This window comes from Calypte anna, chromosome 22 (assembly GCF_003957555.1).
Source record: "Calypte anna isolate BGI_N300 chromosome 22, bCalAnn1_v1.p, whole genome shotgun sequence".
In the NCBI taxonomy this organism is placed as follows: domain Eukaryota; kingdom Metazoa; phylum Chordata; class Aves; order Apodiformes; family Trochilidae; genus Calypte; species Calypte anna.
Window position 1 is genome coordinate 111,333 of NC_044267.1, and position 22,646 is coordinate 133,978.

A 22,646-nucleotide genomic window follows, 5' to 3' on the forward strand; every position below is an offset into this window, starting at 1 on the left:
GTGACACGAGGGGACACGTGTGGCTCTTATCAGCTGCCCCAGCCCCGGCTCCCTCCCAGGGCACGAGTCCAAGGAGGAGCCGGGCAGAGGCCACAGGGCAGGGCTCCCCCAGACCACAGGCAGCACTGGCATACGAAGGAAATCTTTATTGAGTCCGAGGTAGCAGCAGTGAGGGGGTGCCAGGGGCTGCCCCCCAGAGCAGGATGGTTGGGCAGCAGCTGATGTCTGCACCAGTACAGCAATGGGCGCAAAGCTGAAGGTAGCAGAGCCTGCGATGGGAGGATGCCCCCCAGCCTCCCCCGGGGAAGGAGGCGGGCAAGGACCCAGCCCCCACTCCGTACTCAAGGAAGAATCACTGCCAGAGGATCTTGAGTCATTAAAATTAAGAAAAGTGGCCTCCCAAAACTGCTAATCTAAAGCTAGAGCGCAGCAAGGGGAGTCACATCAAGGGTGGGTGCCCAGCACTGCCCACCCCCACCCCCCTCCGCTAGAGACCTACTGCCAAGACATTGACATTTAAAAAAAAAAAAAAAAAAAAAAAAGGTATTTCAAAAGGTATTTCAGTGACAATACTAGGCAGAGCCAAGGGCAGCCGCTGGCTATGGTAGGACAAGCCCCCCACCCCCTGGAGGGGAGGGGGCAGCAGGGGAGCAGCAGAGGGTGGCTCACACCTTCAGGTCAGCAACTTGAGGACAGCCATGATGGCTGCACTGATGAGGCCGGAGATGGGGACAGTGACAAACCAGGCCATGAAGATGTTGCGGAAGAGGCGCCAGTCCACTGCCTTCCTGGAGCGCAGCCATCCCACCGACACCACGGAGCCCACCTGCCCGGGCAGGGGGCACAGCTCAGCACGGCAGCAGGAAACACAGGCACCCACACCCCTCCCCAGGGCACTCAGGGACAGCTGAAGATGGTGCCAAGGGTCTGGCTCCAGCCCTCAGAGAGCCAGGGAGAGGAAGGGGAAGAGGCTGCCCTTCTAGAAGAGTGATGGGGACAGGAGCTGGTGCTTGGGTTCCTACGGCTCCTTGGCAGGGCCCAGGAACCCGTCAAAGGGGTTTTGTTCTCCAGTTGCCTCCTTGAGTGTCCCCAGCCCTGAGAACTCAGCTGCCACCCGGCATTGAGATGCAAACGGCAGAGCTGGGATCCAAAGGGCAGCCAGCAGCTCACTTGGGGACCTCCCACACAGCTCAGCCTCAGTGCCACCAGGATCTGGGGACAGCTGAGCCAGCACCCTCTCCCATCCTGTCCTCCCACCTACCTTGCAGTGGGTCGTGCTGATGGGGAGGCCAACATTGGAGGCGATCACCACCGTCAGGGCAGATGCCAGCTCGATGCTGAAGCCACTGCAGAGACAGAAGTGTGTGTGACCCCAGCACAGGACCCCACCGGCCCCGTTTAGCTTGGCCCAAGCCTGAGCTGGGGCTGCTCCCCCCAGACAGATCCTCCACGGGGGGGCAGGAGGTGAGCCAGACCCTGCACAGAGACAGGGAGGATCCTCCCTTAGCTTGCCAGACCTCCAGACACAGCCCCCACAGAATGAAGGGAGCTGTTCTTTGGCCACGTGTGCCCCAAGCTCCACCACTTGAGCAACGAAACCCCGCAAAAGAGTATGGAGGGTGGGGCTCCAGGACTGCCAAAAACCCTCTCCCACCCCTCAGCAGCCCTTACCTTGAGGGTGTGATGGGGGTGAGGTCCTTCCCCATTGTCTGGATGACTCTGCGTCCCCAGACCCATAAGCCAATGCAAATCCCAGCCCCTCCATAGAGCAGCAGCCAGATGGGAGTTGCCGCTTTGGTGGACACATCACGCGTTTGATAGACCAGGTAGAGCGCAACCAGGGGCCCTATGGCATTGCTGGGGAGAAAGGAGAGCTGGGCTAGGGGGCCAGAGGCTCTGGGCAAGGTGGGCCCTGGCCAGCAAGCCCACAGCTCCCGCAGACCCAACTGACCTGACATCATTGCCTCCATGAGCAAAGGAGCCGAAGCAAGCAGTGAGGATCTGCAGAAACTGGAAGAGGAGGGACACCTCGGGCTTGTCCTGGTCCTGCCACTCTTCCAGGGAGCCACTGCTGCCCTTGCGGTTGCCAACTCCCATCTCCACCTGGGCTGTGTTCAGGTCAACCTCAGCAGCTGAGTGGGCATCAGCCACCGCGTTGCAGTAGCTGGTGTAACTGTCCATGCGGACTCTCTTCTTGGCCTCTGCTGCTGGCCAGGGCAGTTTCTCCCCTTCCTCCCCTTCCCTGGCTCGCAGGGAGTCCAGGGGCATGCCGCAGATGGCCATGGTGTAGGAGGTGTAGCTGTTGTTGCGGCGCAGGGGTTTGTCCCCCGAGTCCCCCATGCAGTCCCCCATCTTGGCCAGGTGCAGTTTGTGCAGCAGCTCCTTGTAGAGGCCCGAGTCCTTGTGCACAGTGTGGTACTGGTACTGCCCGCCCGAGCTCAGCTGGTGGCCCACAGCCTGGCTGAACTGGACCAGGTTGCCATTGGGCAAGGGCACGGCTCCTGCCAAGGGAGAGCAGGGGAGAGTTTAGCATCGGGGGGGAGCTGGGGTGTCAGGGGAACCTCCCCTGCGTGGCCCCCGCCACTCACCGCTGTCGATGTTGGTCTCCTTGAGGTCAAGGCTCGGGAGCCTCTCCTGCTCTGGGGCCTCCTCTGGGTCCCCCAGCTTGAAGGAGACCGTTCGCTCCTCCAGCACTGCCCGGGGGGGTGCAGCTGAGCCCTCATCAGCAACGGGGCCCTTGGCATCACCCAGGGGCACTTTGGGCTCCTCCTGGTCCTCCTTGGGGCTGATGTTCTTCTCCATCAAGGGGCTCTCTGAAGGACTGGATTTGATCTCCCCTGTGGACAGAGCTGCCATCAAACCCTTCCCGCCACCACACATCCAACACCCGGAACAAGACCACACCCCTTACCCCTCGGTTTTGAGCCAAATAAACATTTACAGCTTTGCCCTCATCCTGAACTTTGGAAACTGCTGGGCAGTGGCACCTTGTCCTGGGCACAGCAACCAAACTGTCCCCTGTCAGCTCATCTCCTATTTTTAGGCCCCCACCACCCACACGGGGTGTGGTGAGCACCATTATGGGGCTTTTAAGCCCATTCTTCCCAGGCCAGAGGTTCCTCCTGGAGCCATGTTTGTCCCATCCCGGTGGCTGCGGGATGCTCTGGCCCTGCTCCCGAGGTGCTTTGGGAAGAGCCTGGCTCCTCTGCACCCACCAGCTCCAGCCTCTGGCAGGGTTTGCCTGCCTGGGCTCCCCTCCAGCTCCCACCAGTGGGTGACAAACCCTGGGGGGGCCCTTCCCCCCACCCTGGGCAGCTGGTTTCCTGTCCCACCAGAGCAGCCACACCAGCGGCACCCAGCCCGGGAAGCAGAGACTGTTCCTCCCCCTCTACCAGGAAAGGCATGTTTTTCTCCAGGTGAAAACATGAGGTCAGCTCCTTCAGACATCAACAAAAAAAAACATCTCCTTGTCACAAATATGTCCCAGGCAGTCTGCTTACTGCAAGGGCCTCCAGCCCCCCACCCTGGCATCCGGCACAGGCAGAGCTCAGCCCCCCACCCCCTCAGTGATGCTCTGGGGCTGCAGCAGGCAAGCAGCTGGCCTTGCAGGCAGGAGTTAAGCCCAAGATGCAACAACTGGAAGAATGTCAAGGGCAGCCATAAAGCTGTTAGTCACACCCCAATTCCACCAGTCCAGCAAGGACACTGGTTATCCCCTCATCTCCAGCTACTTAAGTGCCCCAGGACTGCAAATGAGATTTATATGCGAGGCCACACACAGCTCTAGGAACACTGCCTGTCCTCTCCAGGAGGCAGAGCTGCTCTTTTGGATGCCTTTCAATAGAGAGCTGTTTTGGTTTTGTTTTTTATTTATTTCTTTTGGCTACAGGGACAAAGATTTCATCAGCTCACCCAGCCTGAAACTTGTGATCTGTCTCTGCCAGGCCAGGGATTGATCCGCAGGTATGTGGAGGATTAAAGGTTACCCTGGGGCTAAGGGACAGGTTGGCTCCTGCTCCCTGGGGGAGAGGAGAAGGGGGCTGTTGGATATGGGCAGCTCCCAGGGGCCATGGGGAAGCAGCCCCCTCAGCCTCCCAGGGGGGTTGGGATCCCCGGGAGGACCTGCCTGAGCCTGGGGGGGTGAGGAGCAAGCAGGGCCTGGCTCCAGATGCCTCGGGGTTTGCAGAGCAGCTTAAGTGATAACTGGAGCTGAGGATCCCTGCTAATAACAGCCCTGCAGCTAATGAGATCTCCCACAGGGAAAAGAAGTTGGTTAGTCCCAGAATGCCCTTCCCTGAAGGATTGCAGAGAGAGAGGTGTTACTTACGTTCGATTTTCTTCTTCATTCTTGGACATACAAAGAACCAGACGACGAGAGCACAGACAACAGCACTCCCCGCCGAAATGAGGAGGATACCCCACAGAGGAAGTTTGTCAAAGCCCAGCACTAGGAAATAAAACAACGGATCTTTGAAAACCTCCAGCCAAAAGCCTCCTCCATGTCCGACTTTGCTCTTCCCTGCACAGGGACTCCCATCACCTGCAACATCCCTGAGCTAATTCACCTGCCAGGGAGAAAGGCTGCCTGAAAACCAGCACCGACCACACCAAAACCAAGAGCTTAACCTATGCAGAACATCCCCCAGTCACCATCTCCCCCATCCAAAGCCCATCTTTCCCTTGTGGAGACACTCTTCCCTCCCTTCCACAGCCAAAACCTGCCCAGGGCAGGGACAGAAGCGTCCTCACAGCCCTCCTCTCCTCACTTGCTGCAATGTCAAAGGAAAAAAAAAAAAACAAAAAAAACCCCAAACGCATACCCAGCAGGGCTGCTGCAGTGCCAGCACTGCGTCCCCGGGCTCGGGGGACACACACAAGACCTGAGCTGCTCCCCCTGGTGAGCCCCACATCTCCTCAGCTGCTGGGGAAGGTGGTTCTGCTCCAGCAGCCCCCAGGAACCCAAGTCTGGAGGCAGCAGAGGTGCTGGGTGACCTGGTTACCAGCCTGCACACACATAGCCTGACTTCAAGCAGAGCTTTGGTGTGCTGCAGCCCCTGGTCAGGGTATCGGGTGCTTCATGACCCCCAACTCCTGCAGACAACACCTCGCTGCTCCTGACACACCCCACCAACATGGTGGCCACTTGAGCCAGATGTTTGGCTAGCTGCTCACAGAGCCCAACTCACTGAAGGCTACAGCCCCTGTACTCGAGTGGCACGGAGCTCACCCAACCTCCTGCAGCTCAGGATAACCACAAACCTGTCCCAGAGGTGCCAAATGACCAAGTCATCTTGGAGCAGCAGTGTGGCTGCCTTGCCCCCTGCAGCAACCTGCTTCCTCCCCCAGCCTGGAAAGCTGAGGGGAAGCTGACAACCCTTCCAAAATTTTTCCAGCCACTGTTTAGAGAAAACCCTGCGGAGCCAGAGCTGATTGCCCTTGTCCCACCTCCAGCGACTCCTCCACAACAGGAAACCCAAAAACAGCTCACACAGAGTCACCCCGGCGGGTGGAGGTCCCCTGCCAAACCCTTCCTGGTCCTGCCACAACCTGTCCTACACCACAGCCAAACAATTATTTCCATTTGGCTTTTCAAACTGAAAGCCTGACTCTCTCCTCGGTACAGGTGCCAGCTCTTCCTGCCAGGGATAATTAATTTACTCCAAAGCCCAAGGTGAAGGAGCAGGCAGAGTGTCCAGCTCTGCCCCTACCCTGGCTCCCAACAGCCTGAGGAGTATCTTGGGTGGCAGCCGGGTACCCGAGTTTTATCACAGGCAGGAGAAGGGAAGGGGAAGTCACATTATCCCGGGAAGACTAAGGAGAAAGGTCTGGAGGGGTTTAGTTTGAGCAGATCTCTTTGGTTGGGCAACTACCTAGCCCAGAACTCGGCGCACGCTAGCCTGCAGCCTTCTGTAACCGGCACAGGCCGGCCGCCTTCTAGGAGATTTCAGCCCTGTAAAGCAGAAAAGGGGTAAAATCGTGCATTTAATGGAGGTTTTGTAAAGAATTTTAAATTTAAGGTTCAAGTATTCTGAGGCGTACTTACAGGGTGCACCAGTGTACATGATGGAGAAGAGGTTGATCCCCACGGTGCAGGCATAGAAAACGGGCAGAGCTCGCAGACCATTGGGGACTGGATCTGCCTGCACGAGAGGGGACAGTGCTGTGGGAAGCTGAGCTCAGGGCCTCGCAGCAGCCACCCCCCCCCCCCAGATGGGGAGTTTGGGGCTCCAGCCACCCACAGCAACTCCACCAGCAGCTCCATCCAACAGTGACCACGTCTAGAGAACCACCCATGGGGGTGTTGGAAGAGCTGCCACCACCAGACCCACACAGTGATCTGGGGAAGGGGCCAGAACACCCCAGCACCCACAAGACTCCCTCTAAGCAACCAGCTGTCCCACCATGCCAAGGCTGGAGCATCTCTGCAGGCTCCTGAAGGCCTACAGACCCCCCAGCAACTCCCAGCTGCAGAGATGGGTTTTCTTTCCACTCCCCAGGGGCACTTTTGGACCAGATCATTTGTCAGACAAAGCTTTTGCCTCTTTCCAGCTGACTTGGATGAAATTTTAAAAATTTAAAAGTCCCTTACTTGCAAAGCACCTCATTTGACCACATGCCTGCATGGAGAGACCCTCACCCCAGCAGCAGGAGCACTTCAACCTCTGCTGCTGCCTAGCATTTGGGGTCTAGCAAGGGTAGAAACACTCCCAGCATCACTGAGCTGACAGAGCAACCAGGCTGCTCAGGGTCAGAGGGAAGGGGATGGGGCCAGCCCTGCTGCCAAGGGCCATTTAACACAGGTCAACTCTGACAGCAGCCATGCTGAATTGTTTTAGAGGGCTGCCAGGTAGGAACCAGCAGCAATTAAGATCTTAACATCTCTTGAAGCAGAAACAGAGCTAAGACCTAAAAAAATTTAAGTTAACCTAAAATATGCAGAAGAAAAAGCTGAAGGTCCTCTGCTCGCTGGGCAGCCCTGCTCTGAGCTGGCAGCATCCTGTACTCCAGGGTCAGCATCACCTCAGGAAGGCTACAGCTAAATCTGCCACCTCCATCCCAACCCCCATTGAGTGCCCTCTCATTCGGGGCTTGCAGAGTGTTTCCCTGAGCACCCCTTGGTCAACCTGGGGCTCCAGCCAGGAAGAAAGAGCAGGTTCCACAGCAAGCAGGACAATTGTGGCCCCATTGGCCAAGTAACAAATCACAGCCTTCATCTGCAGCATGACACAAAGGGTGTCCAGCCCTGCTCCAGGACTTGGGAAAAGCCCTGCAGAGCAGCTCTGATCTCAGCAGTTCCGGGCTAATTTGCTACTTGGAAAGTGCAGCAGCTTGTACTGAGGCCAGAGCACAACTGGCCCAGATGTTCTGGAGGAGGCCAAGCAAAGCTTTTTCACCTCCCAGGTCTCACTTGTCACAGAAGAGACCTGGAAGGGCTCAGCCAAGTGTCAGCATGAGGATGATGTGTCTGGAGAAGCTGTGGTGCTCATAAGCCAAGCAGCAAGTCCAAGGGAGCCCCAGGGTGTCAAAAACCAGGGTGGGGAGACCTTACCTTTAAGAGGATGAACCTCCGGACGAGGAAAAAGAGGACTGCAGACATGATGCCTGAAAGGAGGGGTGAGATGAACCAGGACAACACTAGGAGAGAAGAGGCAGGATCAGCACCTTGCTGTGGGAAGGAGAAGCCCAGGGGACACACGGAGGCCACGCAGAGAGGTGGTCACACCAGCAGGACTTACCGATCTTCAGCAGCTCAGACCACTTGACACCTTCTTGCCCTTTGGCCACCAGTGAAAAGCCGATGGTTGCCCCAACAATGCAGTGGGTCCCAGAGATGGGGAGCTTCAAGAATGAAGCCACCAGCTGCCAGACAGCAGATCCTGGAGGAGGAGAAGCCCGGTAAGGAAACTAACCCGGGGTCACACCGTGTTGTGTGCATTATCCCCATCCCACGCTGGGGACCCCCAGTTCCTCACCAAACATGGCACTGATGGACCCTGCCATCAGCAGCTGCGGGGTGGAGTTGTACATCTCCACGTCGATCAGCCCCTTCCGGATGGTCTCGCTGACTTTGGCGCCCAGGAGGACAGAGCCCACGGTCTCAAAGATGCTGGCCAGGACACAGGCCTGCCGCAGGGTGACTACTCCCGAGCCCACCGCCGTGCCAAAGGAGTTGGCCACGTCGTTGGCACCGACAGAGAAGGCCAGGACGAAGGCGATAATGAAGCCCAGGATCAGCATCCAGAGGAAGGCCGCCATGGGGGCGGGGGGCACGGTGGGGGTCGGCTCCATGGTTGGGAGGGGTGTGGTTAATAAGTTAGGTATAAAATTAAATAGGGGGGTGGTCATAGGGCACGAGGGAGCTGCGCCGCTCTAGGGTCCCGCCGGCCGCGGAGGCAGGGAGCCGGGAGCCACGCCATGGCCTGCACCGCTCTTCATCCTGCGGGAGAGATGGGGCTGAGCGCGGGAGAAGCGGATCCCGGCCCTTCCCGCGCAACGGCCGCTCCCGCGCAAGACTCTCACTCCCCCTCCCCCGCCACCCCCGCCGTCCTCCAGCGCTGCCGCCATGTGCCCGCCCCGCCCCCGCTCACCGGCTGGGCCGGGCCCGCCGCTGGCAAGAACCGATGGGAGGGGATAAGACGAGATGAGATGAGCGGGGCAGAGCAGGCCCGGTACCGGTCCCCGTCCCGCAGCGCTCCCGCCGCCCCCGACTGGCGGCGCCGCTGCCGCCCGCCGCGCTTTAAGTACCGGCGCAGCCTCATGTGACCGAGGCCCCGCCCCCGCGCCTGCCTCGCGGCACCGCCCACAGCTTCCATTGGTCCGCTCGCCGCCTGGGGGCGGGGCCGCGCTGCCATTGGCCGACGCCCAGCTGAGAGCCGGCCGGTACGCGCCCCCGCGCGGGCAGCGCTTCCCGGCACCACGTGTCCGGCCCGGTTCCGGCCCGGTTCCGTTCTGGTTCCGTTCTGGTTCCGTTTGGCCTGGCCCGGCCCGGTCCCGCTCAGTTCAGTCCAGTTCGGCCCCACTTGGCCTTGCCCAGCTTGGCCTTGCTTGGCCTGGCTCGGTCTAGCTCAGCTCGACCAGGTCTGGCTTGTCGGGGCCTGGCTCAGCTTGACCCGGCTCAGCCCAGTTTGACTCAGCTTGACCCGGTTCGGCTCGGCTGGGCCCATCTGCCCTCAGCATTGCCCATAACAGGCAGGGTCTGGCACAGATCTGGGCCAGTCTGCACTGGTCCCAGCCCCAGGCCGGGGGGCACGTGATGCGGGGTCACCCGTGGGCTGTGTCCCAGTGCTCCCCAGCACCCCAGGGGCACCCCAGCCACCCCACGGGGACTGACCCCACTGCCGGTGGGGCCCGGACGTGGTGCCAGCAGGCACTGGGTGCACATGTGTGGCCCCGGAGCCCCTTGCCCCCTGGCAGTGACCGTTGCCCATCTGGACCAGCAGCTCATCACCTCCCGGTGCCACGTCCGGCCGGTGGCTGTGCCAGGGCACGGGTCAGTGGTGCGGGGCTGGCCAGGGCCGGTCTGTCACAGTCTGCCACAGCCCATCGTGCTGCCAGGGACGTGGGCCCTGGGGTGGCACCAGCGGGCAGGGGGAGCAGCCAGGGTGACCCTCTGCCTCTACGTCACTGGGACAGAGTCCATCCTGTGTCCCTGCGGGCCCCGTGTCCCTGACCACGTGCAGTGTGGGGTACAGAGAGCACGGCGTGGCCCTGAGGTCAGGGGGGCTGTTCCTGGAGCCTGGGATCCCCTCACCCTTCTCAGCCCCCCAGGGTAGCAGAGGTGACCCCACCCCATCCTGGATCCTGTCACTCCCAGGCAGCCCCATTGGTCCCCAGTGGGTGAGTCTGGGGGAAACTGAGGCCCTGAATGATGCTGAGAGAAGCCATGGCTCAGGTCCTGGGTGCCATCTTCTTGCACCCCAAAAGCTGAGAAAGGACCCAGGGAGTCATGAACCCGAGCAAGGGCACTGGGCATGTGAGAGGCAACACAGGGCATCCCAGGGTCAGCTCTGAGCACAGGGGGTGCTTCCTTCTCACTCCTCTCCTCAAAGCCCTCCTAAGTTCTCTCCTTTTTACCCAGACCCATCTTGGGTCTTTTGCTCAGGATCTCCTGCCTCCCATGGCTGCTGACACTGCCTTCTGTGGTTCTAAGCAGAGGTGCTGTGGACTGTGGCTGACTTAAGCTGGGGTGACATCCACCCTACAGCTGTGGCTCTCAGCTTGGCCCCTTTGTGGCAATGACAGCCATCCCCAGCCCAATGGAGAGAGGACACGAGGCCACCACGACCCCACTGGACTGGTGGCTTATTGGGAAGAGAAGAGGTGCAGTGGCTTGGTGAAGGATCTGCCTGGACACCAGGAGATTCAGGGGTCAGAAGCAGGGAAGGGACATCCCCAGCTCCCAAGCATCCAGGAACACAGATGGGATCTGTGTCTGTGTCAGCAGAGTTCTGGTGAGCAGGTCTGGTAACAGCCCCATGAGATCAAGCACAGAGTGTCACTTCAGGAGTCATATCTGACCCCCAAGACTTTCATAGAATCACAGAATTGTTTGGGTTGGAAAAGCCCTGGGAGATCCTCCAGGCCATCCCAGCACTGCCCAGGCCCCCCCACCCCATGTCCCTCATCCCCACATCCCCAGGCTCTGAAACCCCTCCAGGGATGATGGGGACTCCAGCCCTGCCCTGGGCAGCCTGGGCCAGGCCCTGACAACCCTTTCCAGGCAGAAATTCTTCCCCAGCTCCAACCTAAACCTCCCCTGGCACAACTTGAGTTGTGCCAAAAGTTCCTCTTGTCCCATCCCTTGTTCCTGGGGAGCAGAGCCCGACCCCCCCTGGCTCCAACCTCCTCTCAGGGGGTTGCAGAGAGCCACAAGGTCTCCCCTCAGCCTCCTCTGCTCCAGGATCAACACCCCCAGGGCCCTCAGCTGCTCCTCACAACTTCTCCAGACCCTTCTCCTTCTGCTCCACACCCTTCCCCAGCTCCCTTGCCCTTCTCTGGACACCCCCAGCCCCTCTTTGTCTCTTTTCTGACCCAAAACTGAGCCCAGGATTGGAGGTGCAGCCTCAGCAGTGCCCAGCACAGGGCAATGATCCCTGCCCTGCTCCTGGTGGCCACCCCAGTGCTGATCCCAGCCAGGATGCTGGTGGCCTTCTTGGCCACCTGGGCACACGCTGGCTCATCCTCAGACCCTGCTGTCCAACCCCCCAGCTCCTTTCCCTCTGGGCACTTTCCAGCTGCTCTGCCCCAAGCCTGGAGCATTGCCCAGGGTTGGTGTGACCCAAGTGCAGGATCCAGCACTGAGCCTGCTTGAACCTCATCCCATGGATCCAGCCTGTCCTGATCCCTCTGCAGAGCTTTATATTGACTACTGTCACCTGTGGTGATACTTCTGTTCCTGGGGAAACAAAAAGCTCATTTATGGACTGAAATCCCTGCCAGCAGGTGGGTCTGTCAGTGAATTTGAGGGTGTGGGCCATGGGCTGGGGGACTGCAGTGTCCTGGGTGGGAGTGGTGCTGCAGGAGCCCTGGGGTGCCTATCTGAAGTGTGTAGGAGCCCCCTGCAACCTCTGCTGGGTGACAGCTCATCAGCCACTGCTGACATCTGTACTCTTGTCAGGGTTTAACACTGGCCCAGCAATTAAACCAAATAACAGATGCTCTCTATTAATGTCTCCTCCTTGATAAAGAAAGGAGAGAGAATAAGGGAGAGAGGCTTATGGGTTGGAAACCCTTGTGGTACCCATTTTCCTGTATATTTGTATATATTTAGTATATAGGACAACTCTAGAGCTTACAGTGGACATGGACTTGTTCAGGTAAAGATGGGAAAGGCATTGAGGGAGAGGACATCATGCAGAGAGCCAAAGCTCAGCTGGGCAGCACCACCAGGTGACAATGCAAGACTGAGAAGGGCTCCAAGAGCTGGAGCAGCTCTGCTCTGGAGCCAGGCTGAGAGCTGGGGTGTTCAGGCTGGAGAAGAGAAGGCTGCAATGGGGAGACCTTAGAGCACCTTCCAGTGCCTGAAGGGGCTCCAGGAAAGCTGGAGAGGGACTTGGGACAAGGGCCTGGAGGGATGGGATGAGGGGGAAGGGTTTCAATATGCAAGAGGGGAGATTGAGGTTGGAGATGACAGAGATATTGTTTGGTGTGAGGGTGCTGAGCCCCAGGTTGCCCCAGAAGCTGTGGCTGCCCCATCCCTGGCAGTGTTGAAGGTTGGATGGGGCTTGGAGCACCCTGGGCTGGGGGAGGTGTCCCTGCCCATGGCAGGGGTGGCACTGGGGGAGCTTTATGGTGTATTCCAAACCACCCCACTGGTGAATTGATGATTCTCCATCCTGGATCAGTCCCATCTCCTTGTGATGCTCTTAAGTCCCTTCTTTCCCCCCCCTTGTGCTGACATCTCCACTGATCCCCACCTGAGCCCAGATACTCCCCACGTGCCCCTTTGCTGGTTTCCCCCCATGACAATGGCTCCTGTCTCCCCTTCCCCTCCTGTGGTCTCGTGCCTCCTCCATGTCCCCTACACAGTGCTCACTCTCTTCATCTGCCTCATCTGAGGCCCTGAGGTCCCACACGTCCTAACCCTGACCTTCAGAGAGCACCATACCCCTGGTGTCCCCCATGTCCCTTGCTGGGTGATCTCTTTCCCTCCCTTCATGAGACAGGACTGGGGTGAGCTCCCTCTTTCCGACCACCCCATAGGCTCCACCACCATCCCGGGGCCACAGATCTTCCCCGCCTCTCCCTGGGGTGTCACCAGCCTTGCCACAACCTCTCATGCTTATCATACAATTGGTCGGGTTGGAAAAGTCCTGGGAGATCCTCCAGCCCATCCCAGCATTGCTCCAGCCCCACCACCCCATGTCCCTCATCCCCACATCCCCAGGGTCTGAAACCCCTCCAGGGATGATGGGGACTGAGCCAGGTCTTGGCAGCCCTTTCCAGGAAGAGGTTTCAAGATGCTACAACAGCAGGGAAGAATTCTCTCTTGTCCCTTGTTAAGATGCTGCACCAGCAGAAGAAACAGGAGTGTCACCCCACCCACCTTGAGAGGTTCCTTTGGGGGTCCCCAGAACCCTGGGCAGGGAAGGGGACAGAGCAGGAACAAGAGGAGCAAACCTGAGGTGTCCACCCAGGCCGTGCCACTGCAGAGCCCAGGAGCCCTCTAGTGATGGCCAGAGCCATATTCACATGGCTCAGCCCCAAGGACATTTTCCCAACTCTGAACTGGAGGCTCCATCCCTTGCCTGCTGAAGCTGGTGGGCATTTTAATTTCCTCCTTTAATTCTTGTGAAACAATCCTGCTGCTAAGGATTTGAAAGCAAACAAATCCACAAACCCGCCCTCTTCCAACCCCATGTTCCACGGGGACACAAATAACACAAAGTTCAGTGAATAAAAAGCCCTCGGGGGGCTCACTGCTGTGAGGGGCTCCAGTTGTGCAGGGGCTGATCAGTCTCTGCCCTCCCCGAGGGCTCTCACTGCTTCCTTCCCTTGGCTTTTCTGAGAATGGGAGAGCCCACAGCTCCATGAGGATGTCCAAAGGGCTCTGCCAAGGCTCCCCGTCCTGAGAACAGTTTTCCTGCACTTTCCACTCTCTCCATCTGAACCTCTCTTTGCTCCCATGTGCTGCTCTGTTTTAGTGGATAGGAAGCCAAGCACCAGGAGCTGCTGGAAAGCCCTGGGTTCCCACCACATGTATTTCCAGTGCTACCACTGGAACTTGTTGTCCAAGAGAGGCTGTGGAGTCTCCATCCTTGGAGACATCCAGAAGCCTTGGGCAACTGGTTCTGGGTGGCCCTGCTTGATCTGAGGGGTTGGACCCCTTCAGCTCCAGGGCTGGAATGGCACTGGGGGGTACGGAGCCCACGTGTGACTTATCTCCCCCTTGCTTTTCAGAAGTCACAGGAATTTGGAGCTGTGTCCCCCAGGACAAGATACAGCAGTTTGCTCTTAACCAGGTGGGCTTTTCCTCCCTCTCCTCCTGGTACCTGGGTGCTTGCAGCTGCCTGGGAAGCCCCCAGCCTCACTACAGGACCCCTTCCTGGTCTCTCGAGGTCCTCCCAGAGGATGCAGCACCCCGGATTCTCTTGGGCTGCTGTCTGTCATCAGCACAGCTCGTGGGCAAGGAGCCGCCATCAGCAACACCACCTTCCCCTACAGCTCCTGGCTTCCATCGAGGGTCTTGGCTGCAGAGGATACCTGGGGAAGCACTGTCCTGGCTCACCCCAAACACCCTGCCAGCTGGGGAGCCCACTCTCAGCGACCTGGGGAAAGGGCAGGCACAACCATCCTGACCACCATTTGTGCCAGGACTTTGCTGTCCTTCCTGGGAGAAAGCACAAACCTGGGATGCAGAGAACGGGCTGAGAAATGCCCTGAGGGGAAGGACCTGTGGGTGCTGGGTGATAAGAACCCCAACACAAACCAGCAATGTGTGCTGGCACCCTGGAAAACACGTCTGTCCTGGGCTGCATCACCAGCACCTCGGCCACCATGGAGGGGATTGTCCCCCTCTACTTTGCTCTGGGGAGACCCCCGTGGGGTGAAGCTGTGTCCAGCTCTGGGGTTCCCAGCAGCAGAGGAGGCCCTGAAGATGCCGGGAGGGCTGGAGCAGCTCTGGAGCCAGGGGGAGAGAGCTGGGGGTGTTCAGGCTGGAGAAGAGAAGGCTGCAATGGGGAGACCTCAGAGCACCTTCCAGTGCCTGAAGGGGCTCCAGGAAAGCTGGGGAGGGACTTGGGACAAGGGCCTGGAGGGATGGGATGAGGGGGAAGGGTTTTAATATGCAAGAGGGGAGATTGAGGTTGGAGATGAGGGAGATATTGTTTGGTGTGAGGGTGCTGAGCCCCAGGTGTCCCCCAGAAGCTGTGGCTGCCCCATCCCTGGCAGTGTTGAAGGTTGGATGGGGCTTGGAGCACCCTGGGCTGGGGGAGGTGTCCCTGCCCATGGCAGGGGTGGCACTGGGGGAGCTCTGAGGTCCCTTCCACCTCACAGCACCCCGGGGCTCCATGGAGCAGAAGTTCCCCCAGGGCCCCGATCCCCGGGGCCGGGCCGGAGGGGGGAGCGGTTGCCATGGAGACGGGCGCTGCGCTGGAGGCAGCCGATAGGGGGAGCAGCAGACAGCGCGGCGCGTCCCGCTCAGAGCGCAAGCGCAGTGCCCCGCGGCATGCTGGGAGATGTAGTTCCTGTGGCTGCGGAGATGGGGACGGGACACGGGTGGTGGGCAGGGCAGGGGTTAGGTAAAGGAGTACTGGAATTCCGGGTGTAAATGTTGAAGATTTGGGCCAACTGGAAACTGCCTGGCATTCGAGTAACTGCACTTAGCATGAGGAGCTGCAGTGCTCAGGCCTTAGGCTGCAAACTGCGACTGAACCTTATTTGAACTCTTGTGATTAAACCTCAGATACACTTTTACTCTGCCATCTGGAATAATATTGAAAGAAGGTGCAGACAGTGAGATAATCGCTCAAAATTATTTGGGCTGTGAGGGTTGAGGGGAGATCTTGTGGCTCTCTGCAACCCCCTGAGAGGAGGTTGGAGCCAGGGGGGGTCGGGCTCTGCTCCCCAGGAACAAGGGATGGGACAAGAGGAACTTTTGGCACAACTCAAGTTGTGCCAGGGGAGGTTTAGGTTGCAGCTGGGAAAGAATTTCTGCCTGGAAAGGGTTGTCAGGGCCTGGCCCAGGCTGCCCAGGGCAGGGCTGGAGTCCCCATCATCCCTGGAGGGGTTTCAGACCCTGGCAGTGATGGGGGAAGAGTTGGACTGGGTGACCTTGAAGTTCTTTCTCAACCAGAGTGATTCTGTGGTGGAGTCCCCATCATCCCTGCAGGGATTTCAAAGCCCTAAAGCCCTGGAGATGTGGGAATGAGGGACATGGGTCCCCTTCTGCAGGGCTACTCCCTACCCACTCTTGTCCCAGTCTATAACTGTGCTCATTATTATTATTCCCTCCCAGGTGCAGAATCCAGCACTCAGACTCATTTAATTTTATCCCATAAATCACTGTCCAGTGCTCCCATCTTTCTACATCTTTCTGCAAGGCCTCTTGTTCCTCAACAGCACCTACAAGGGAGTTATTGTCACTAAGGTTGGTCCCGGGGCATTCAGGTCCTGCATCCAGATCATGGATCAAAATGCACGATCCATTTTGATGCATTTTGACCCTAGTATTGAGCCCTGAGGAACACTTCTGGTGACAGGCCAGCAGTCCCCTCTCTCTGCCACACTTGGAGCTTGGCCCTTCAGCCAGACCTCCACCCACTTGTCTCACAGCTGGACCACTTGTCCAGAAGGATGCTGAGGTCAGTTCCACCAGCTCTACAGAAATCTGGGAAAACTCCATCGACCACCAACTTCATTCAGTGAGCAGGGGCCTTGCTGAACTGGGGTTCACTGCTCTGGGGTGAGTCCCTGGTCTTGTGAACATTCAGCCCATACAGCTGACCTGACAATTTCAGTGTCCACAAATGGAAAGTCACTGTCCCCTGATGTCCCCTGCCCAGGGGACTGGGCAGCCCACCCTCTATTGGTGTTATTAGAGACTGAGGCAAAAAAGCCATCAAATTCCTCCTGTGTTCTCCATCCTCAGGCAGGTGACCATCAGCAGCACTTTCCTGTGGTGTTTCCTTTAGACTTCCTCTTGCTGTGAAGCTCCTTGAAGCCCTCCCTGTTGTCTGACACAACACTGACCACTTTCAACTCAGCTTCATGCCAGCCATGGCTCTGACCTTCCTGCCAAGGATCATACGATTGCTTTTTCCTCCAGAGTTCCCTTACAAGTTCCCTGTTCAGCCAAGATGTTCTTCTGCCCCTTTTGCTTGCCCTCCAGCACAGAATTGCCTGCTCTGAGCTCAAAGGGGCCTCTCAAAGGCTGAGCAGCACCCACCCACTCCTGAGCCCTCGGCAGCAGATCCCCAGGGGACTCTGCCAGGGACCTCCCTGAACCTCTGCTCCCTCTGCTCTCCTTCTGTCTCGTGACATTGACTACTTCAGGCTCCTTCCACTCGGTCCCACTGCCCCCAGGGATGTCCCAGCTACTCCAGCCCTGTAGGGGCCAGGGTCACCCCAGCCCCTTGTCACCCTTTCCCTCCACAGCAGGAGCTGGGGACACTCTTGGGGGGCTGGGGGATGGAACACTGGGAGCCCCCACATTCTCTCCTGGGAGACGCCAGGGAGTCCTTAGCAGCCACCAAACAGAAAGAGCTGCCATGGCACGGACACAGCCACGGCTCCCCCAGCCCCCCCCCGCACCCCAGTTCCTTGTGCTCCCCGAAAATGTCTGCTTCCAAGGTAGGAACTGACCCCTCAGCCCGGGGATGGACCTGGGTCAGGCAAAGAGGTGCCCACCAGCTCTTGTTGCTCTTCCAGCCTCAGCCAACTTGCACCCACTGCCTGGGCAGGCTCAGCTTCTCCCCATAGCCTGGGCACCCCCGCTGTAGGGGGCACCCTTTGCCCCCCCAGGGTCCCCCAGCAGCTATGGCACCCTGTGCACACCTTCAGCATCTCCAGCATTCCCTGGTATCCCCCCAGCCCTTTGCCCCTTGCAGGGATGCCCTGGGGGTCCCTGCCCTCCTGGGAGGACACGTGCCCAGTCATAGAATCATAGAACCATCATGGCTGGAAAGGACCTTCAGGATCACCACGTCCGACCTTAACCACCTTAAATCAACCACCCAACCACCCAACCAACCTTAAATCATCTCCTGAAGCACCACTTCTACCCATTTTTTCAATGCCCCCAGGGATGGTGACTCCATCACCTCCCTGGGCAATCTGTTCCAATTCTTCACCACTCTTTCGGTCAAGAAATTTTTCCTGATATCTCATTTGAACCTCTCCTGGAGCAACTTGAACCCATGACCTCTCGTCCTCTCATTTCTCACAGGGGAGAAGAGGCCAACAGCCCCCTCACTCCCAACCCTTTCAGTTGGATTTGGAGAGGGCAATCAGCTCTCCCCCCAACCTCTCCTCATCAGCCCAGATCTCCAGACCCCCCCACTAGCCCACCTGCCCTTCCCTGTGCCCAGCTGCCCTACCATCCACCCCCTGCAGCACCCCAATGTCTTTCCATCACTGTGGTGCCCAACACTTCCCACAGAGCTCAAGCTGCAGCCTCCCCAGGGCTCCCCAAGGAGCAGCTCAGGCTGTGGCTGCCACTCAGCACCCCCAGCTCCCTCTCTGCTGGGCAGCTCCCCAGCCACTCCTCCCCTGCAGCTCTGCTGGGGGTTGGTGTGGCCAAACTTCAGGACCTGACATTTGGCTTTATTTATCCTACAATTGGCCTTGGCCCATCCATCAGGCATCTCCAGACCCCTCCAGACCCCAGAACAACACTTCCACCCAGCTCAGTGTCCTCTGCAAACTGACTGAGGGCACCCGATCCCATTTCCAGAGAACATCCTAAATACCTGGGGCCATCCCACCATCCCACAAGCTCTGCCCTGGGAGCGCCCTGGCCACCAGCTCCCAACCTGCCTGCTGCAGAGCTGGGGGACAGGGGCCATGGGGGCTCCCCGAGGGTCTCCCCAGCCCAGCCCCTCTCTCCCCCTCCACAGGGCTGCAGAGGGCACCGTGCAGCTGCTGCATCGAGCCCCAAGGCTTCCACACCCAGTGGATGGGAACCAACCCGCTGCCACCAGCCACCTCTGGCCCGGGACACGTCACCACTGCTGCCCTCTGGGGCCCTGGGGGTTGGGTGACACCCCTGTCCTGGGCAGCCCCTGGGCCCCCCCAGGGCAGAGACCTCCCAGGAAATCAGAGGATATTGGTGCCCCCAGCCCACCCGGTGCTGCCCACATCCAACCCCAACCACAAGCACATCCAGGGACAGACAGCACAGCTCAGCATCTCCAGCACAGCTGCCCTTCTGGGGACACCCCGGGGCAGGAACACCCCCACGGGCAGCGGTGTCCCCCCCAGTCCCTGTCCTGCCCCCTGCATCCAAGCCCTTGGGGACCCAGCAGGTGACACTGCACTGCCCCTGGAGATGCTGCTGGGCTGCTCCCAGGTCAGTCAGGACGATCCCAGCAGCATCCCCGGGGGCACCGCCAGAGCTGTGTCCCCCATTGACTTCACTTCCCTCTTGCTGCCCACGGAGCTGCTGTCCCCTGACTCCAGTGTCCCTGAAAACCCCTGCATCCAAGCCCTCGGGGACCCGGCAGGTGACACTGCACTGCCCCAGATCAGTCAGGATGATCCCAGCAGCATCCCCAGGGACACCAGCGGAGCCTCTCCCCCACTTGACTTCACCTCCCTTTTGCTGCCCCCGGAGCTGCTGTCCCCTGACTACAGCGTCCCTGAGACCACAGATGCCATCCTCAGCCTCGAGGAATTCATCATGGGACTGGAGCCCCAGGAGCTGTGAGGAGATCCCAGCCTAGCAGGGGGTACATGAACAGTGGGAGAGCCCAGAAAATCCTGGGAAGAGGCCGAAGAGCACCTGGCTGGGGTGGGATTGGATCCTGGGCAGGATTGCTTTGGGGCTGGGGGTGACACGCTGTGATAGTTCATGACACATTTGCTTGGGATTTTTTCCATTAAAAACTGTTTCTCCTTGCAATGGGAAACCACTGTGGGGATGGAAAGTATTGGGACAGGATGTTATTGTGGGAAGAGGAGATTGTTGGGATGGGAAACCATCACAGGGCTGAGAAAGCATCATTGTGGTGGGAAACCACCATGGTGATGGGAAATCATCCTTGGGACTGGAGTTCATCCTTGGGTGGGAAATTATTAGGGTGGGTAACTACTGGGTTAAGAAACCATTAGGCTGGGAAACAATCATGCAGATGAGAGATTGTTGGGAGAGGGAGCCTGAGAAAACATTGTTGGGATGCAGAACTACTGAAAGGATTGGTAAGCACTACTGGAATGGGTGAGAAGTAATGGTGAGGATGGGAAATCATTCCTAGGATGGGAAATCCATGAGGTGGTGTGCACAGCACACAGATCAATATAATCACAGTACTGCCCTTTACTGAGAGCAGCAGCAGCCCTTTTATACACAGTCAGGGTGATGACATGACACAAGCACATTGCTGACTGGTACCACACATTCTTCACATGCCACAGGGCTCTATCTAACTGGTTAAACACAGCTGTTTATGTGCTGTCTATGTGATGCTTTCCCATCCTGTTCTTCTTCTTTTCTGCTGCCAACTCCCTTATCTTTTGCCCGGAGCTGATCCTTTAAGAACCTTGTGTCAGGGTTTAACACTGGCCCGGCCATTAAACCAAGTGACAGACGCTCTCTATACATCTCTCTCTGCTCCTTGATAAAGAAAGGAGAGAGAATAAGGGAGAGAGACTGATGGGTTGGAAACCAAACTACACAACTTTAATGAAACAGTAATGATAAATAGGAGAAATTACTAAATATATACAAATACACAGGAAAATGGAAACCACATTCCTCCCCCCTCCCCCCCAGTAACTCTCACGTCACCACTGAGGCTGCAGAGCAGCCCTGGGAAAGTCCAGGCTGGACTCCTGGAGTCGGCAGCAGTCAGGAGCTGGAGGCAGGAACACACAGATTCAGGCTGGCACGGATCAGGACCACAGGCAGAGGAAGAGATGGAATCCCCCCAGGATGCCGGGTGAAGGAAGGGAAGCAGGAAATCAGGAAATCCGGCTTGGCCCTCGTGATGCCTCAAATTATACTGACTATGACGTGTATGGGATGGAATCCTCTGTTTGGTCAATTCTGGCATCTGTCTGGCATCTATCCCTCCCCAAAGGAGGCTGCAGGTGGGACCTCTTTCTTCCTTCTGGAGGGTAAAATGTTCCTCAGAGCTGAGCAGTGTCCTTGGCTCTGCACACCAGTCTCTAGCAGTAACTCTAAACATCAAGTGTTATCAGTCCCAGAAGCACACACTGTCTGAGGAACTTGCAGTTCATTTCATCAAGTGCAACTACTTACAAGAGACTGAGCTGAAAGCAAAAGTACAAGACAGAAAATCACCTTTATCCTGGCCCAAACCAGGACACCTTGCAGCTGGGCCTCGAGGTCCTCAGCTCACTCTGCCTAAAGCCAGACAGTCAGGATTGCTCACATGTCCCTTTTCTTCCAAAGATTCTCCAACAAGGTGGGAAGATATCATGGGATGTGGACACATGGGCCCTTCTGGGATGCACCCAGGAGTGCTGGGAGCTGCAGGATGATGTTAGGGCCCCACCACCCTCCATCATATTTGAAAGATCATGGCAATCAGGAGAGGTGTCTGAGGGCTGGAGGAAAGTCAGTGTCACTTCAGAAAGGGCAAGAAGGAAGATCCAGGCAGCCTCATCTCCATCCCTGGAACATTGATGGAGCAGCTCCTCGTGGAGGTCAGCTCTAAGCACCTGGAAGGGGAGGAGGTTATCAGGAGCAGCCAGCAAGGACTTACCAAGTCTCTCTCCCTCTCTACAACTCCCTGAAAGGAGGTTGGAGCCAGGGGGGGGTTGGGCTCTTTTCCCAGGCAACTCTCAGCAAGACAAGAGGGCAGGGTCTCAAGTTGTGCCAGGGGAGGTTTAGGTTGGAGATGAGAAAGAATTTCTTTCTGGAGAGGGTGATCAGGCATTGGAATGGGCTGCCCAGGGAAGGAGTGGATTCTCCGTGTCTGGAGATCTTTCCAAAGAGCCTGGATGTGGCACTGAGTGCCATGGGCTGGGAACTGCAGCAGGAGTGGATCAAGGGTTGGACTTGATGAGCTCTGAGGTCCCTTCCAACCCAGCCCATTCCAGGATTCTATGATTCTAAGTCCTGGCTGACTGATCTGATGGCCTCCTGTGATGTGGTGACTGAAGGGGGATGCAGGGAGGGTAGTGGATGGGGTCTGTCTTGCCCTTAGCAAGGTTTTGGACACAGTCTGACATAAAATCCTCGTGAATGCTCAGGAAATGTGGGATGGAAGAACGAGCAGTGAGATGGGTTGGGAACTTACTGCAGCAGAGAGTGGTGAGCAAGGGCACAGGGTACAAATGGAGACCTCCAGGGATCAGTGCTGGGTCCAGTCCTGTTCCACATCTCTGTCAATGTCCCTGGTGATGGGACAGTGTCCTCTCAGCAGGTTTGCTGCTGACACAAAGCTGGGAGCAGTGGCTGACTCCCCAGAGGGATGCGATGCCATTCAGAGGGACCTGGGCAGGCTGGAGAGCTGGGCAGGGAAAGATTTAAGGAATTACAAGGAGGGCAGGTGTAGAGCCTTGCATCTGGGTAGGAACAACCCCAAGCACCAGGACAGAACCACAGAACCACGGGATGTTTGGGTTGGAAAGACCCCCAAGCTCCCCCTGTCCGACCTTTGGCCAACACCAGTCAGGCCCTGACCCAAAAGCCCCACACTGCCCCCCCACCACAGCACGGACACCACTCCTCCTGGTGGAAAGGACACGGGGGACGCGGGGAACAGTGGGAGGGGGGCTGGGGGTCCCATGGGTGCCACTGAGGGTGTGGGAGCCCCCCGGGTGCCAATAGGGGTCTGTGGGTGCTCTGCGCACTGGGGGGGCAGCAGGGGGTCCCCTGGGTGTCACGGGGGGGTGGGGACCCGCCGGTTGCCAGTGGGGGGGTGGGAGTCCCACGGGTGCCCCCGTGGCGATCTGCGGGGTCCGCCCGTGGCCCGGAACGTGACCGCGCGGGACGGGTTCCGGATCGGAGCTTGGGTCGGACC

General features: G+C 58.2%; 1 protein-coding gene across 1 annotated transcript; it reads right to left on the reverse strand.

The window, feature by feature from the left end:
* Positions 1-131: 131 nt before the first annotated feature.
* SLC20A1 (solute carrier family 20 member 1) lies at positions 132-8,705 on the reverse strand. Its single transcript, XM_030463975.1, has 11 exons — positions 8,589-8,705; positions 7,974-8,437; positions 7,737-7,877; positions 7,550-7,635; positions 6,044-6,140; positions 4,328-4,447; positions 2,589-2,837; positions 1,952-2,501; positions 1,672-1,857; positions 1,262-1,346; positions 132-826 (listed from the first exon to the last, which is right to left on the reverse strand). Exons 2-11 carry the CDS (start codon positions 8,344-8,346, stop codon positions 674-676), a joined length of 2,040 nt encoding a protein of 679 aa, XP_030319835.1. The 5' UTR covers positions 8,347-8,437; positions 8,589-8,705; the 3' UTR covers positions 132-673.
* Between the last annotated feature and the right edge of the window lie 13,941 nt (positions 8,706-22,646).

Coding starts and splice junctions, on each gene's coding strand:
- SLC20A1 (XM_030463975.1), bottom strand. CDS start 8,346: ATGACCACCCCCCTATTTAATTTTATACCTAACTTATTAACCACACCC. Junction 7,878..7,973: donor GTCCATCAGTGCCATGTTTG/GTGAGGAACTGG, acceptor CTCCTCCTCCAG/GATCTGCTGTCTGGCAGCTG. Junction 2,838..4,327: donor AATGAAGAAGAAAATCGAAC/GTAAGTAACACC, acceptor CTCTGTCCACAG/GGGAGATCAAATCCAGTCCT.